Consider the following 18,814-nt stretch of genomic DNA (forward strand, 5'->3'; position numbering starts at 1 on the left):
ACAGTTCACTCTGAGTTAATGGGTATGAGGAGGAGGCTTTCTCCAAAATTTCAGGAAAGGATGTGAGTAGTTTAGAAAATGAAGCAGTCATATGTGAGTAGGAAAGCCTATCTGACTGTTACAATGCAATGCTTGATCACCTACACTGTATATTAGACCAACCAAAAGGATGTTATCATAAAAATCCCCAGTACTGGAGACACAATCATAGTGGTTATGTGTATCAGTGCTTTCATTGTGCAAGCTTCTTTCATGACATTGTGAAATACCTGAGTTGCGTTGTATCTGATCAACAGGGTGTGTATGGATAACACAGATCCCATAAAGGTCAAATGGTTGTGGAAATTTATGATGGTGCAAGGATTCATCTCCGGTCCTGATCCATTCTGCAAGGTAGTGTCAGGTCCAGTGAGAGTGTTACATAACAATAGACACTATGGAAAATAGCAGAAGCACCAGAGATCAGTATGGGTTATGACAAAGAGCAGGACATATTGCTTCTGTAAGTTGTGTTATGTAATGGTCTCCCTCTCCTTGTTAAGGTCATCAGTGATTATTTAATGGTGTTTCTCAGCTGAGTCCAGCGGTTTCCACACAGAATTTCCTTTGAGTGTTATAACACAGGGATTCACAGACTGTCAATTAATCTTCTAGGTAGACCACAATCAGAGAAAAGGCAAATACAGGCATCAAGATAAAACCCACAACTTCACCCACATTCCCTCATATATTCATTCAGATATTTTGATAATACACAGCTGATCCAAATCCTGTAGCAGTCTGGTTTAAATATCAAACACACACAGAAACGTTTCCTTCCAGTTCAAACACGCCAGTCTGTTGAGATGCAAGCAACCTGTCATGTGACAATCAGACCAAAAACAAAGGAAGAAGTTCTGGACCAATCTCAGCAGAAACAAGCAGACTGCATTTTGTATTGTAAGGCTTAGAGGATGCACAGTGGCTTCAGAAAGGAAAACCTGAATTTGTGAGGCAGCAATTTTTCTGCAGATGAATGAGCGCTGTCTCTTCTCTGACATTTGTACAAACACAGCTCAATGAACCCACCCACTGATGCTGACAATTAGAGAAAGCACTCCTTTAGGGGATGTACTGCACAAACACAGACATAGATTACATGCTCACTTTTGCAGTGATCAACAGTGATCTGGTGACTGTCAAAAACGTCTGGAGGAAATGCATGCAATATATGTAATTCCTGTTGGCCATCACCAACAGTGTTGCATGTTTAGGTGTTTAATGCAATGAAATATGTGTGTAATATTTGGACATATCTATAATGAGAAATAAGAAATAAAAACTGAGGAGTAGCTGTGAGGAAGAGAGACAGAGGGGTGGTGGCAGTGGACTCGAATGGAAGTGGGTCTGACACACTGACAGGCCAAGCCATATACAGCGCAGTCTCCTCCCCTCTCCAGCCTGGCCTATATTAACTCTCCATGGAGCTCCACCTCACAACCAGAGGCACATGGAGTAGGAAAACGCACTGCCAAGACTCTTGAGAATACATTCATATACCCACACAGATACCTGAGTGTGCTGAACTCTCTACATCTGTCTGCCTGTCGGAATAGCAGTGTTGGATATACATTATAAATTTACCTGAATGGACTATTAACTACTTTACAATGTTGCTCCAGTTATTTCAGGAGAATTTCAGCCTTGGTAAGTGCAAGAAAATTCCATTTGCAATATTGGAAATAAACAGAGATGAATGGGGTGTGTTAGTGTTAGTGTTAGTTGAAGATATTTCTATTTTTGTCCAGAATTTAGGCAAGAACTTTAACAAACAGAACAGATGAACTATAAAGAACAGCTGATATGTTTAGTCTTATAGTGAGATAGATGACAGTAATGCAGAAATGGGTCTAAGACCCTCAGATGCTCTGTATAGATAAATGGGTATGCATACATTTGTGTTTTAGGAGAGTAAGAGTCTCCAGCAGATGAACATACGTAAACTGCATGTTGCTAACATTCATCACACAAGTTATAGTATGTGCTCAACAAATAACAGCAATCAATTCATTTGGGACCATACAGCATTAGGGTAATGTTCCGTTATCAGTTTCTGTAAGTGCTACTATAATCTTTATTAAACCACATACTCAATTGTGTTGAGACTTGATGTCAGCCAGTCGTCTTATGATGTAAGAAGGGAGGCCTGAAGGTGCGTTGATATGTGACTGAACATCAAATAACAGAAGAGGATGAATTGCTTTGAAACTTGAGGCAATAATCTTATCTGAGCAGCCAGGCTTCTGACCTCCCTTCACCTACAGCAGAAGGGAAGGAGCTTCAATCAAGTGCCAATATATTATCTACAAATCTGACTTTTAATCATTAATGTAGCTTTAATCAGAAACAAGGAGTGGGTCTTGCCAAATGGGACCCAAGGCTAGTGGGAGGGAATCGTTTTACGATGTTGTCTAATGCAAGTGAAAACTTTAGCTGTCTTAGTTTCTGACTTGGAGATGTGAAGAGACTTGGCAGGGAGGAGAGGTGGCAGTGAAGGATGAGGACAAACTGCATCACCTTGACCTCTGAACTTCCACTAGAGGAGGAGAAGCAAAACATGAGGCAATAAAGAATGGTTTGAATATGGTTGGCAAAAAATTATTACTCATTAATTATCTATGAGGAATGGGTGAATGAGAGGAATAGAAACTCTTTGTAAACAAGTTTCATTCACATATTTCATTGCTACTTGAAAAGATAAAGAATAAAAATAAAATGTACTGCATGGCTGGAATCTTTTCTCTCCTTATCCTGAGATTGTAAGTAAAGTAGCCATAACTTTATTTCTTCAGGAACGTTGAGACAACATATTTTCAGAAATTACAAATACACTAACATAAAAAAATAAAAATAGAAGTATAAGAGTGGTTATTTTCGACATCTCTCAACCTTTGACTGACTGATAATCGGCAAGATAAGCCTGTCGCATCGCGATCAGTCCGCATGCAGTTTGTGTTGTCCATGGCAGAGCCCACCCCGGCCTGTGAGAGCCTGCAACCTCGGGCACATGGGTTCTCACATGGTCTGCCTGCGGATGCTGATGTAGGCTGCAGAGGCTGTGATGCTGCTGCCCGCCCATCCATTCACAGTATGCACTGTTAGACTGCAGTCTGAATGAGGGACCTGGACGGAAAAAACAGCGCCTTCTCCGTGCTCTCGATTTTGTTTTGCCCCGGGATGTGTAATATGTAAAAGAAAAAAAAACACCGCGCATCTTCTGCTACCAAGACTTTCTAATTCTGCAAGCCGCAGTGAGTGACCTATCCGAGATATTTTTCTCATACACAACAAGCCTAATGCAATACTGCGTGCAAGAATCGGGAAAACAGCATTATCTCCCATCAAAGGCTAAATGAAATGAAATGTAGCCTTATGTAAACATAGAATTAAAAAGCATGGATGGAAAATTCAAGACTAGACTCAATATCGATTGTGAAGAGACTGATTTCTAAACGGCATGTGGCAGGTCCAGGCCTACGTTTACCGATGACTCAGTTTTGAAAGAATAAATAGCAAATATCTAATTCAGGTCAGGTTACAGAGATAAACACATGGTTTGTTTGTTTTTTTACATATGCAACAAAACAGGATATGTTACTTCCCCCCTGCTTTATAATGGAGCCTTCTGTTTATATTTTAAGAGGCAACAATAAAACTAGTGTCGTGCAACAAACATAATTCAGTCAAACAGCTCTCTCTCTTTTCTCACATGCCTGTTTCTAATGGGTTTATTTCTATTAACAAAGTGCCGAGCATACCGTGATAACTTTCACTTTGCAGCAGTGTCCTGGGATGGGCTTAGCAATCCTGTTTACTGAACGCGTTATTAGTGTTTGAGTGATACTTTGATAATTTCGACCATAACCCTGTAAATACTGAACATGGTTTTGAATCAACCGCTGTCACGTGATTTCCAACTTCAAACAGGTTTTTGAATCACTCTAGCTGCTTTCAAGTACATCTCGGAGCTCCAGTGCCCATTGTTTTTTTTAAAAAGAACTCCTAGTACGTTTTTGTTAAATTTTGTTATAACTACATTAATAAAAGTAACTTCTTTGCAACTTAAAAAATGTGCATTTTACATGCAATAAAAAAATGTAACCATCAGTTTTTGGCATAGGCTGTTACATCAGATATAGGTCAATATTCAATTCATGCCTGTTGTATGTTTACATATTACATCTTCATTACATTATTACAAATTTTTAGAGAATAAAAGATGCATTACAATAAAAGGGAGTACGTGGTTTATGGAATCTTTATGGAATATTGAAACATTAGAGAAATGTAGACTACATATAAGGATATTGCCAATTAACGTAAATAGTACATGTTTAATTTAAATTTAATTGATGAAAAGGAAGTAAATGTAATCAGCCATAAATGTAGTAGTTTACTATTTGTGCTGTCTTGTTTGAAAAATGCTACCTTAATGTGAATACACCTGACCTGACTTCTCACCCTAACCTGTTTGGATTTTTGCCTACCCCTAACCAGTTGGATGATTGCATAACCCTAATCAACCACATGTGCTGAGAGATTAATGAAAGGGCCTACTGGGCACAAGCCCAGGGGCCCAAGGTGTCTTTAAGGGACTCTTTATTGGAAAGAGTGCAGATTGCAAAATGCAGATTAAAAAAAAGAATTCAAAACAGCTACAACAAGATATGAAGCTACTAAAAACAGTTAGTGACTAAAACGGGTGCAAATACAAACAATCTATAAAATAGACAGAAAACGGTGAATATAGGTGCAACACGACTATGAAGAAACCCAGTCAACAACAAGAAGAAACAATTTGTTGACAAATCCTACCAATTGTGAAGGGCTCTCATCATGGTTGGGGTATGTCCCACGGTCCGTGAAGGCAGCTTTGCGAGGGGAGGTCTCCGCCCAGTCTGAGCTAAACGGCGACTGCCTAGATAGATCCGCAGAGCGGAGTGTAGTGGATCCGCGGCTGGTTTTCACCCATATTATAACAAATGCAACGAATACGGACTGTGAGTAGTTTCTAACATGTCGCCTTTTGTCAATGTTATTTACAGAATATGTCATTTCGCCGTAGATTCGCGATGGTTTTTAGCGGTTTAACCTACGTGGCCAGAAAAGCTGTTACCACGTCGCCCAGTCAGACTCCGCCGCCAACAACGGCTCCTTTGTTCGCGCTGCCGATGTGCTTCACTTTAGCCTTTTGTTTTATTTGTAAACCGACTGGATAGTGATATTTGTGCTTCCTCTGTATAATTTGCTTTATGTGTGTGTTACCGGGTGGCCAGCGTCTTTAGATAACCCGATTAGACGGCGGTCTGTCCCTAACGTAAGGCTCAACGTGTCGTGTTGTCGGTATTCTTCCATCACTGGCTTTCTCTGCCAGACCCGGCGAAGGCCAGAAAGAGTCGGTATGAAAATGTAGAGTTCTGAATAAAAGCAGGTTTTGTCTGTAGTGTGTGGCGCGTGTAAGCGTTCTCGTCAACCTTAACCTTAGCAAAGATCCCGTGAGTTAAATAGTTAATCTCACAATTTTATCGATACCCAGAAACTGGACTAAGCGAACGCGTAACCCGGCGGGGGAGGGGTCAGCTTCCATTAAAGTCATCAGGTTTATACGAAAACCAGTGAATGAGACTGTTTTCTGTTTGTTTTTGCTTTGTGAAATCCCAAGACTCTGTATTTTACCCAGAATACGGATGAGGCATGATTACATTTTCGTGGAACAGTGCTTGAGTTCATTTTGTGGAAATTTCCTGTTGTTGAGTGGTGGACTTTAAACTCCTAACTCCAGCAAGTTTCAGCTTTTCTCTTCTGTTTCTTTGTCTTTCAGGCTCTACCCAAATAAAATGGAGGATAGTTTTGATTGCGACTGTGGCGAGCTTGAGCCACCTGATCATTGAGGGTGAAACATTATTTTGAAGACTCAAAGGCCAGACTCGTTTCATTTTCACAGATCAGGTGACTTGGCAGGAAACTTAGATGAGTATTTTTTAACAAGAAGGTTTAAAACAGTACATATAGGCATATTTCATATGAAGCTGCTCAGGACCAGTCATACACTGAATGTATCTGCACTGTGAGGATGCAACTACACGCTTTTATAGTTTAACATAGGCTCTGTGCTTTTTAATTGGCCTCAAAGTTCATTCTGTTCCAGTCTGTAAACACTAGTCTACAAAGAACTACTCATTTAAAGATATCCACACATCCAGGATTGGGGTCGGGAGGAATCCAACTTTAAAATTTTGTTCTCTCCCTATTCAAAATGGAAGGAAAATTTGACTACACATTAGTTCCCCACATCTGAACCCCTCGGCTCCACGGGTGGATCTTGGTAGTCGTCTGTACGGGGGTCGGTTAGATCAGCCTCTGAAGCAGTGAGGGAATTGTCAGATTAAAAATTCCTCTGCTGGCGTTAACATCTGACTTGAAACCGGTCAGAGATCAAACATAACAGAAGCTCAGCGTAAACGCCTGAAACCACCATCATGGCAGAGAAGTTTGAGTCTCTGATGAATATCCACGGCTTTGACCTGGGTTCTCGCTACATGGACTTGAAGCCTCTGGGCTATGGAGGGAACGGCCTGGTCTTCTCAGCAGTTGACACCGATTGTGACAAGCGTGTAGCTGTGAAGAAAATTATCTTGACTGACCCCCAGAGTGTGAAGCATGCCCTGCGGGAAATCAAGATTATCAGACGCCTCGACCATGACAACATTGTCAAGGTAAGTTGGTCAAAATAAGAGGGAGAAAACTAGTCTTAGTTTGGGAGAAATATGAGGGCTTTTATTCCAATTTAAAAACCGATTTTCATTACCGACCATGCCTTTTATGTTACCAGGTGTTTGAGACATTGGGCCCCAGCGGTCGCAGGCTAACGGAGGACGTCATGTCCCTTACTGAGGTCAACTCGGTTTACATTGTGCAAGAGTACATGGAGACAGACCTGTGCCAGCTGCTGGAGAAGGGCCTTATGTCTGAGGGTCATGCCAGGCTTTTCATGTACCAGCTCCTCAGGGGCCTTAAGTACATCCATTCTGCCAATGTACTGCACCGTGATCTCAAGCCTGCCAACCTATTTGTCAACACAGAGGACCTGGTGCTGAAGATTGGGGACTTTGGACTTGCTCGCATCATGGACCCCCACTACTCACACAAGGTAGGACTAGTTTTTGAGTCCTGTGGTAATGTAGTTACTGTTTGTGAAAAAGTTTAAATATGATTTTTTTGTGTTGAAAAGCTGCATAGACCACAAATGTAAGAAGAGCAAACATAACAGTGTTTGCCCACTTTCTGCCTCACACGTTGCTGTGTTGTTCTGACGCAAGATGTTTGTGTTATTGCCCAGTAATGCCAGGGTGACACAGTTTCACAGCAGGAAGTGAACAAGACAAGATGTGGTTCCTGTGATATCTCTGTTTCTTTGTCAGGAGATGTGAGGCTGCGTAAAACACAACCGTGGGAACTCACACTCCACTTATAAATGTATACAGTTAGAAATGAAAACAGTTTCAATTCCTAAGCCTAAATATACAACTGAGAGAGTTCACAATTGTGTGGAATAACAGAGAAGATGTTCCACTTCTATATTCTCAGGTGAAAAACTGCAAATGTTTTAATGTAGGACTGTGCAGAACAGATGCAGTTCAGCTTTGAGCCTTGGTCAGCTTCTAATAATGTTAGAAAGCGTAAGGCTGCAGCTGATCCATTATAGACATACCACATTAAAATATATAAAGTTATTTATATCTGAGAGTGCACGCATTCCCTCAGTTCTGCTTATACAAGACCAGCACTCCATTTTCATCTTATCTTAGAAATGAGGTCTCAGAGAAAATGGTTTTCTTCATGTTACTTTGTCCGTATTGTAAAACTGATGGCAGAATAATGTAAACCTGGGCTTTAAAGGCCAGATGTTAATACCTCAAATGTTGAAAGGACACATTTTACTGCTCTCTATAAACTTGTATTTTGTGTTGTGAAGCAGTGTAATTGTGGCAATAAAGTAGGTTGCTTTTGTCTTCAGTGTGAGCACCCTAATGGTAGCCAGGTGGAAGTTCTCTGTTGCCCTTGTGTGTTTCTGTCACCTTATGAAGCGATGAGGAAATTCCAGTCAGAGGCCATATGGTGGTGGTGTGATGTGAGGAAATCTAGAGTGGGAAGTATCTTCCTCCCTCTAGCTGCTGTGTCTCCATAGAGCACTGACGCCGTCAGATGCTTACACGTGCCTCAGATTAGTCATCTGAAGGTCTGGAGTGGCCTCATGTGATGAGATCCCTCTGGCTGCCACAACCTCATTCATATCCCTTCACACAGCCAAGTGATGTATGCCACATAATACACACTTACACACCAGAACTGATCCACACTTGTTTACCAGAACTGATCCACTTCTTACGTTTTAATAGTCCAGTCACATTTTCAGCTATGACTTATATATTCTTATATGAGTCATATGTTAGGTGGAGACAATGGGCCTCTCTGCAATAGGAAGTGGAAGGCAAGGGCTCATAGTTGTTGAGAAGAAGCGAGAGTTTCTCACAGTGCTTTGTCACTGTAGCCACCCACACAACTGCACTCCTCCCTTGCATTAGGGTTTGCCATGTGGGCTTTTTTTTCCCCTTTGTATAAGCAGTTTTTCCTGATGGGAAACATGCAGGCAAGTGGGTATTGAAAAGCTGCTTGGCTGGGGTCGGCTCTCTCGTGTTTGACTATTGTCTGCTGTAGTACTGCAGCAGACTACTGCTGCTGAGTTGTTGTCAAAGATATAAAAACTGTAGTCATGTAGTCAGATTGAAGTGAACAGGCACTTATAAGCCATCCAGTGTCTGGTGTCTCAGACCATGAGGCCTGTGTAAAAATGAACCCATCACCCACACGACATTAGGGTGCCCAGAAAAATATGTAGGTGTGAAAAAAACAAAAAACACTTGGTTTCAGTGTTGGCCAGACATCAGGGCAGAATCACTAGGGGCTTTCACAACCAGCCTCTCTTCTAGCAGGCATGGTGAGCTAGAGCAGCTGGGGGACTGACTGCATGCTATTTGAATAATGTGTCTAAATAAAGAAGTGCTCTTTGCCAGTGAACCTTGGTGTCTGGCGTAGTTTCAGTAACGTATCTGGATTTTTGCATCAGTTGTGTAGGCTCAAGACATTTGTTCCACCTTTTCCTCCCACAATGATACTTTTTCTGTTGCTTGGGATGATATTATATTTAAGTCCTCATGATTCCCTTCAATCCTGCATAGGTTTATTTTAAGTATGCCACTTAAAGCTTGTCAACAGTACCTGTGTTTCTGTGCTATCGTTCACTGTTTTGAATAAGTGAGCCATTTCTGTGTGTGAACCTTAAGCGGACCTTTGTGGTGGCTCAGGATCAAGAATGACAAGAATTCACATGCACTCATCCGACCTCACCAACCCTGATTCCTTTATTTTCCCAGCCAATCCGTTTGTCTTGCTGTGGGAGCCTTGCTTAGGTTTAGCATTGGCTGTGTTTGAAAAAGCTGTTTTGGTTTTGTAAAAGGCTTGCTTAAGCTGTAAACAACTCTAGTATAGTGTAACCTGTTTAATGCACACCTTAACTAAGTGATATCACATATGGCCAGTGTGGCAACACATTCTTTTTTAGAATTGAAATCCAGTCTGTTTTTCACATCACATTGTCTGAACATGTAATTTGAGTTGAACAAACCATTTACTAAAGCTAAGTCTTGTCTTTTGACATGAAAAATAGAAGAGCAAGACAAACCTGTGAGGGACATAGAGATAATTTGCTCAAATTGAAAACGGTCTGTTTGCATGTTGGTATCAGTGCAAGTTGTTGCACTATGTTAATTTGAATCAGAGAGCTTGCCTGTGGCTCAATGTAAAATTCACTCATTTGAGATTCTGTTGAGGTAACTGGGACATTTTCAGGAATGTTTCAAGGAGAGGGTTCATAGAGGTCCTTTCTGCCACACAAGCATCCTACACAACTGCAAACCACAAATGCGAGAACACACATGCACACACACACTTGACCCAGTTATTCAGCCAGCAACAGGCCTGTCTGGCACCACATTTCATAGGATCTAACAAGAAAAATCCTTGGGAGTCAACTTCATGAATTTCAGTCTAGCGTATTTTTCCAAACCTAAAAAGATCCTGCAGTTTCTTGCAGTAGTATTTTTTTTTTCATGCTTCAAGAACCAAATGCAGCAGGAATTGTGGCGATTAAGCACAGACAGTGTTAAAATACACTGCTTATCTATTAATAAGCTCTGTGCATCCAAGTGAACTGTGAGATTACAGTGAAGCTCCACGTACCACCTCTATTTATAGTCTCATGGTTTACTGGCGAAATGGTTCACTTATAGGTGGTTGTATCGTTTATGAATAAAACAAGTTCTTTGCCAGAAACAATGGCTTTCATTTTGGTTTTAAGTCACTAGTCTTGCTTTGACCTGGAAATGGAGGCTGAGTGGGGGATGATCTCACTACACCAGCCACCTTTTGACCTGACCTGCTAAAGGTTGCTGTGACTAACCAGATCCTGCCATGCGTCATTAAATGTCAGCCTGTTCTGATCTAAATCAGGTGGTTAAGTTATTCACTAACTTTGATGGAGGTATTGAGATAACTGATGCTTTAATGTGTTTGTGATGAATGGCTTACTTAGAAATCAGTAAAAATTAGCAGAGAGCTGGGACCTTCACCTAATGCACTTTATACCCCTTTAGTAACAAAACTCGTATCTGCTTCTTTTGGTTCAAGGTCCATCCTGTGACGAATTCTCTTTAAACAATGCTGTGCTCAGTTGACTGCATGCATTTCGTCACTAAGACGACATTCACATGGTTTCAGTCAGTAGTTTCACACACAGGCAGGTGTGTGAAACTACGTTGTATTTCTCCTTGACCTCTACAAGCTTCTTGGTGAAACCCAGTGTTAGACTCTGATGAACAGATTAGCTGGTTACCTGAAAGAGGGAGTTGTATCTATGGGCTGTCTGGTGTCATTTATAGGGCCATCAAAATAAGTGTGCAGAGCAGTGATACGCTCCAGGATAGCGTGACATCAAGTATTTGCAACTAAATTAGGGCAGAAACAGGAGCTTGGCTCAGCGGTGGGCCGACCATTTTGGTCTCACCACGAACAACCACTGTGCATGTGGGGGAGAGAGATGGCAGCACGGGTGTTGTTTTACCATGCTCCCTTCCCCCCAGTGTATACGCACACACACACAGAGGTCAGTTTCCTTTGTGTTCCGTGTCCTCCTGTCCTCCTGTCCCTGAGAGTATTTGGGCACTGTGGGGTGTAGGCTGCTGTCAGTATGTGGCAGTGGGGGGGGGGGATTATCCTCCTCTCTCAGACTGCTGACAGAGCCTGCACGTGTCTGAGCTCCCCTTTTTTATCTGTCTTTAATCTCTGGGGTCTTTGTCCCCTGCTGTGCTGTGTACATGCACAGCAGCATGATCAGGTCCATCAAGGAATTTTCATGGGGTTTATAGTTCAGCAATGACCAGTAATCATGGTCTGTTCTTGGTGTATCGGTGTAGCATGATGAGCTTGAGTACTTTTAATTACATCGATCTATTTCTGAGGGAAACACGTTTTAACTGTGAATGAACTAAATGTTAGGGGTCAACGGCTGAGGGATGAGAGTCATACTTACTGTACCTGTTATTTTCTCCTGGGTTTTGCTAAACATGTCTGGTCTCCTTCCAACACAGGGCCATCTTTCTGAAGGTCTGGTCACCAAGTGGTACAGATCTCCTCGCCTGCTGCTCTCACCTAACAACTACACCAAAGCCATCGACATGTGGGCGGCCGGCTGTATCTTTGCTGAGATGCTCACAGGAAAAACCCTCTTTGCGGGTAAATGTTGACACAGTTTCTCTTATGTTTGACTTACGTCATATACAAACATACTGGCAAGCAGATTGGCTGACTGATGAGATAAAATGATCATTCTCATCCTACTCAATATGTCTTTGTCCAGAACAGACAGGAGACAGAATCATTTATTTCTTTCCTTTGCAAATCCAGCTGGAGCTGGGAGCGGCTGGCTATTCTTGTTTTAGGAAATTGCCTTGAGCTGAACACAAGGCAAATAACATCTCTGTTGTCATGATTGGCTGTGCTCAGCCTCGCTAAAAACAAACCCAGTCATGCAGATGTTGAATATTGTGTAACACTTCCAAGAAGGTGCCTGATGTTTGTGTGCCTGGTGTTTCAGGGGCCCATGAACTGGAGCAGATGCAGCTGATCTTGGAGTCCATCCCTGTACTACGAGACGAAGACCGTCAGGAGCTCCACAGCGTCATCCCAGTCTTCATCCGCAATGATATGTCCAAACCACACACGCCACTGGCCAAGCTGCTGCCTGACGTCAGTCCCCACGGTGAGTGCTACTTATTTTTTCAATCAGAAGTACTCACAGCTCATGATGTACATAGATAAGAGGGGTTGGGGTCAAATCACTCATACCTTACATCTCATGTCCTTCCTCTCTGCAGCCCTGGATTTTCTGGAGAAGATTCTGACCTTTAACCCTATGGATCGGCTAACTGCGGAGGAGGCCCTAGCCCACCCCTATATGGCTGACTACTCCTTCCCCCTGGACGAGCCCATCTCTTTGCACCCGTTCCACATTGAGGATGAAGTAGATGATATCCTGCTCATGGACCAGAGCCACAGCCACATCTGGGACAGGTAGGGTCACCCACTTATTCCCTGCACCTGGTCTATGTGACTGGGGCTTGGAGGGTTTTTTTTTTATGAGCTTTGGTGAACAGTTTTCTTTGCTTTTCTTTTTTTTCCACTTTGCTTATATGTTTGGGTACTAGAATCTCTCTTTTATGCTTTATCAGGTATCACGAAAGCCAACTATCGGATGCTGACTGGCAGTTGCACAGCACCCATGACCCAGATGAAGTTCAGGTCGACCCAAGGGCACTCTCTGATGTAACAGATGAGGAGGTGGTCCAGGTGTGTTTGTATTTTGACGAACATTTGCAGGCTCCTATTCAAATTGTAGTTTTGTTTTTTTTTTTTCCTCTAATTATTGACATGAGTACAGGGATAATATCCATAGTTCCTAATTCTACTTTGTGATAGGATAACAAAAAGCTAAGTTGCTGTTCTGTTTGCAGGTGGATCCTCGTAAATATGCTGATGGAGATCGGGAGAAGTTTTTGGATGAGCCGTCCTTTGACTATTCCAGTCTGTTCCCACCAGAGCGATCCTGGCAGGATGACCACCATGAGAATAAGTACTGTGACTTGCAGTGTAGCCACACCTGTAACTACAAGGCCGTGTCGCCCTCCTACCTTGACAACCTCATATGGCGAGACAGTGAAGTCAACCACTACTACGAACCCAAACTCATCATCGACCTCTCCAACTGGAAGGAGCAGCAGAGCAAGGAGAAGGCTGATCGCAAGGCCAAGAGCAAGTGCGAGAAGAATGGCCTGGTAAAGGCCCAGATTGCACTGCAGGAGGCCGAGAAGACCCACAGTCCTGTGCAGAAGGACAGAGAGCAGGAGAAACACCAGACAGAGAAGCCTCAAAGCCAACAGAACCAAGGTTTTGACTTCGACTCCTTCATTGCCAGCACCATTAAACTGAGCCTGCAGCCGGAGCCCTGTGAAGAAGTGACCCGGCTCAATGAGGTGGGCCTCCTGAACGAGCTCAACTCTTCCGTCTCTCAGCTGGAGGCTCCCCGCTCAGGCTCCATGTCCAAGTCCATTAGTCAGGAGAAGGAGGAGAAGTGCCTGGTGAACCTTGCCCAGTTAGGTGGAGGAGGGCTGGGAGTTGTCAGCGGGGACAGCACCTGGGCCACTCACCCCTGGGAGAGCTTTGGTTCTGGGGAAAGAGTGGGGGAAAACGGCTGTTTGATAGATGAAGCATGCTGGGACATTCGCAAAGAGGACCACTTCCAGAAGGAGAGCACTTACACCAGCTACCTGGACCGCCTGTTCAGCCGGAACGAAGAAGGGGCCACTGAGACGGTGGCCAACCCACAGATGGAGCCCTCGGAGGGGAGAGAGCTGGATGAGAGCTTCCTCGACAGGAATACAGAGATTGTGCTAAATGTGCAGCTGGACTCTCTGGCCCTGCCTGGCTTTGACAGCAACGATGACTTGCCTCTTAAATCCATCCAGGCATCCCTCACCCCATGTGCTGTCAAATGTTCCCCACAGATCGCCCACAAAACATACAGCAGCATCTTCAAGCATCTTAATTAAAGAAATCCATCCTCCCTCACAGTGCAAAATTTAGGTTTTGTTTTTTTTTTTTTTAATAATATGGCATAATATTGTACTTGAATAATTTCATGTGTTTTGTTATGGTTAGTTTTTTGTTTTTTTTTTAAGAGTCAAGAGCAGTGATTTATTATATTTAAAGATTCTTTGTCATCACTCTGAGCCTTGATCATCAGGCCTTCATGGGTTAATGTCTACACCCTGTCATGTCACTCGCACACTTAAGTACTGTAGATGAAGAGAGCACAGATGAGAAATAGCTAGAAGAAATCTGGAATGCAGGAGATGATTTGTGTGCTGAGGTTCAGCTGCTTGGGTGTGACGGGGGGATGGTAAACATTAACATTGCTGTAGGCTACTAAAGTGCTTTCAAACAGCCTTTCTTTGGATGGGAAAACGGGGGGGGGGGGCTGGGCTATCGTGTCCTTTTATTTTTTATCTTTTGACTTTATAACATTTTTTCCCCCAAAGAAAGCTTCCTTAATAACCCTTTCATACTGTAAATCTGACACATGATGCCAGCAGCAACCATTATCGTAGGCGTTAATGTAACTGTGTTATCTACCTCAAGGTAACAGCCGCGAGAGACACTCGAAGCCGCACTAGTGCTTTACACACATGACCATCCTCATACCATGAAATGAAGTGGTCACGTAAATGAAATTTGTCTCACTCTAGCAATTAACATAGTGAGGTGTTTCATTAATCATTATTTATTTTTAGCAGATGTGCGATATTTATTTTATCAAAATGTGTTATTTTTCAATGTGATTGAACAGTCGGACAGACTTCCACTATCATTTCGGCAATCTTGTTTTACGGTAGGGTGCAAATTCATCTCTGTTTTGAAAGAAGTTGAGGCTTTCCATTTTCTATCACTATTATCCCAGCGGATATCATTCTTTTTGTTTGTTGTTTTTTATTTATAGGTGCATTTTTGTCGTTAGTGGAAAAACTAGTTTATGGTTTAAAGAAGCGCCTAAAAGTCTTAATTTTTTTTTTTTTTATCTAAATGTAATGTAAAAAAAAAGTTGCGTGCATGGAGGCAAGAGAAAGGTACATCAACAGTAAAGTTAATGGTGAGTATAATGTATGTCAGTTTTAATTGTGTGTTTTTTGTTAAATTTCTATGTACTTTTTCCAGGCAAGCATGATGAATTAGGTTAAGGTGTAGCATGTAGAACATTTAACAACTATTTTTTTGTAATCATTGGTTCCCCTGTTCTACAAAATATCTCAAAATAAAAATTTACTGGCAAAGAGTTTGGGTAGTTTCTCTTTACTTCTGGCCAGGGTTTGGTCTCTGATGTCATACACCTGAGTGGTGGTGTAAATTGAATTTTGTAAAACAGCACAGCCATGAGATCCTTGCTGAAGTGCTGACAGGAGTGCTGCTGCCTCTAGCCCCCAATTTTAATGTCCAAGTGGGCAGGCTAAATTACACTGCCAGTGCTGCCACAGGCTTTAAGTAACAAGCTAAATGTAGCTCTGGCTCTGTTTCAGAGCTGTTGATTTGAAACACACCTGCTTTTAGATAATAAACCAATGCAGAGAAATGAGCGTGATTGCGCAAGAGACAGCTACTTTTTCTTTGACTAGCTGGAAGATTTGGTTGTTATGCAACAGTAATGCATTTCCCTTCAAAGCAAAAAGATCTAGAAACAGTAAAATGCCATTTCGCATCCCATCATAGGCTTTATATATTTTCAAACTTCTTAAAAGCTTAAGTGCATAAGAGAGACAAATGACAACTTCATAGTGTGGAAATAATGGATTTCTTTGGGTTGGGTTGACATTGTCAGTTGACCTGTCACAATTTGTGGGAGTCATTTTTGACATTTTAGCATATTTGATATCTAAGCCAAAGGCAATATGCTTTATTGTGTAATGTTTAACCCTTAAATTTCAAGACAAAGTGGGTTGTTTCTTTACCAAATTGTGCATTAGACTTCATCTGTCTTAACAGTAAATGTATTTGAGCAAAACATCTACACAGGTATTACTAAATGGTTTCCTGTGAAAACCAGATATTAAAAGTAAAAATAGCACAAGCCTTAGTTGTCATGCACTGGTTGTGTACTGAAATGTTGAAATGTTTGCATTAAATACTCTGCACACCTTATGGATAAATGCTTGACCATTTGAGCCAAATGAGTTAAAGACGGTTTTAATTTTCCGACCAGACCCGAGGCTCTGATGTTATTTAAACAAATCTAGCCTTTCAGCAGGTTCTGCCACACCAGTCGGAGCTGGTTGCTTCAAATATAATCAGTTACAGCTGCATAAAGGGTTTTTTGCTGCTGCTGCTGCTGCTTCCTGCTGGGGCAACCTAGGCCAGCTATGTGTTGCATGTCTGCTCTCTTGGTAACAACACAATCCTCAGCCACAGTGACTAAACCCTGCAGGAATACTCAGATGAAAGCTAATGTACACTTTGGTACAGTTTGTACCAAATCAAATGAAAATACTGTTTTCACTCCCACAGTGTCAGATGACTGTATACTTCTCTTCTCCAGCTTGTCTAATATTTTTCTGCAACCTGCTGTTTCACCTACAGAAGCATTGCTCCTAATTTGTCTGCATCTCTTCTCATTTATCAACATGCACATCAACAGTAAACAGGCTCCCTCATACCACAATCATGAGACACACTGCACCATCCTTCCCATCTGCTGAAACCTCATCACACTCTTTTCCAAGTTGGATATTGCATATTTTTTCTAGTCATGCATCCACATACCTCACTTTCTCATGTTCCCTCCTACCCCTCTCTGCCACTCGTCTATCACCCCTAGTGGTCTTCCCCAAGTCCTTGGACTGTCAGGTGTGGTTGAGTTAAAAATAAAATCCAGCAACACCAGCAGCTCAACTCACTCAGCTGACTTTAGCTGAACACATCATCGCCTGAATGCTATTCTATCTCCTGGAAGGCCAATTAAAATCCAATGTTGGACGTTTCAGCAGAATTTCCTCCAATGAGAAGTATTAAAATAACTACCATTGCCATGGCCTAGTTGGCAGTGCAGCTGAATAAACAGAAACAAAACACAATCCTCCACCGGTTATCTGCTACAACTTGAGGCTGCTCATTTTGGCTCCTCAGTGTCAGAATGTGAGTCCATATTCAGACCAGAGCTGTGCAGAGCATTGGAAACTAAAGTTAGAACACAAAGTGCTTTTATATATAGCAACTCTGCACTTTGAAAGCTTAATTACTGCCAAAGTTACCGAGCCCCGTGACCATTTACAATGCATCAGATCAGTGCCTGATTTTATGCAACTCCTAAACAACATGCATTTACAAAAACATTCTTTAGAGATTCCTTTTAGCGTGTGTCAACATTAGAAAATAGTAACTCCATACTCACCTTGCTCCAGTAAGGCTCAGTGAGGAAGCAGCGTCTGTACAGATGAATGAATAATGGGCGTGATAATATATGTCCTTACTATAAGAAAATTATTATTCTAAAAGCTGATTAATATTCACAAAATTCATGACAGTGTTCCCTCTGCTCACAGCGTAGCAAAAATGGTTCCTGACAAAGCACATTTATTATGCAGAGAACTGCAATTAGCTGAAGCATTTCTATATGAAACAGTTCTTTGTGTGCAAACAAATGGCAGCCCAAAAATAAATTTATCTCCTAGAATCAACATATTATGTAATGTATAGAAATTATTATCTTGTACTAACAAGATAAATTGCTATGAAGTAAGTACTATCCTCAAAATGGAGAGAAATAAAGTTCAGTTTGGAAACTTTTCATTCAATGACTCTCCTGCTGCTGCAGAACTATTAGCTAATGGAAATACTAGGGATGTAGACAGTGTCAGCTGATGTCCTCCATGATCAGTTACACACACTGGGACAATGACTTTTCAGAAGAAAGTGTGTCAAAAGCTCCAAATCAAAGCTTTTGTTGTGTGTATTTTGCCATAGGACCTTTGTGCTGTCTGCTGATATTTTGACCTATTTCAGAAACTGAACTGAAGAAAGTTGCTTCATTGATATTTTTAGGTTGTTTTTTCATGATTTCCATCTCTATTTAATCCTGATTTTATGACATCTATTTGTGTTATCCATGTTGTTTGCCTCTAACTCATTATTGCTGCCATCCTGGCAATGACAGTCTTGAAAAATGTCTAATCTATCTATCTATTCTTCATGACTTCATTTCTTTATTTTCAGTTTTTTTTTATTAAGTACTGTGCAGGATAACCTAAAAAGCTGTAATGACACTTCACGTATTATCCTGGTGAAATAAAGTAAAAGATGATTAATATATATTTGGGAGTTACCAATGGATGTACATATATGGGATCGCTGAAATGTACTTACATGGAAACAGCTTCTGATCTACAGGTGTCGGACTGAGCCAGCATGAAAAATAAGAAAAACAAAAGACAGACTTTATCAGTTGGCCTCATTTCCCACATCGTGTCCAGTTTTCCATGCCAGTTCTATTCACAACAAAATCTTGCAAACATTCCCACTACAATAACAATTCCCTCTGTTTTGTTCTTTTCAAAATAAA

General features: G+C 41.7%; 1 protein-coding gene across 2 annotated transcripts; it reads left to right on the top strand.

Annotated features, from left to right (window-relative positions):
• The first annotated feature begins 1,490 nt into the window (after nucleotides 1-1,490).
• Nucleotides 1,491-15,542, top strand: mapk6 (mitogen-activated protein kinase 6). Of its 2 annotated transcripts, none has more exons than XM_026319620.1 (8): nucleotides 1,491-1,686; nucleotides 5,861-6,755; nucleotides 6,872-7,189; nucleotides 11,745-11,889; nucleotides 12,251-12,415; nucleotides 12,531-12,726; nucleotides 12,885-13,002; nucleotides 13,167-15,542. In XM_026319620.1, the coding sequence occupies exons 2-8, from the start codon at nucleotides 6,519-6,521 to the stop codon at nucleotides 14,259-14,261; spliced, it is 2,274 nt and encodes a 757-aa protein (XP_026175405.1). In that variant the 5' UTR covers nucleotides 1,491-1,686; nucleotides 5,861-6,518; the 3' UTR covers nucleotides 14,262-15,542. The 2 variants fall into 2 exon arrangements, with proteins under 2 accessions (XP_026175405.1, XP_026175404.1); XM_026319619.1 differs by lacking the exon at nucleotides 1,491-1,686 and adding an exon at nucleotides 4,906-5,039.
• Nucleotides 15,543-18,814: the final 3,272 nt, after the last annotated feature.

The sequence above is a fragment of the Mastacembelus armatus genome, chromosome 3 (assembly GCF_900324485.2).
Source record: "Mastacembelus armatus chromosome 3, fMasArm1.2, whole genome shotgun sequence".
Taxonomy (NCBI): domain Eukaryota; kingdom Metazoa; phylum Chordata; class Actinopteri; order Synbranchiformes; family Mastacembelidae; genus Mastacembelus; species Mastacembelus armatus.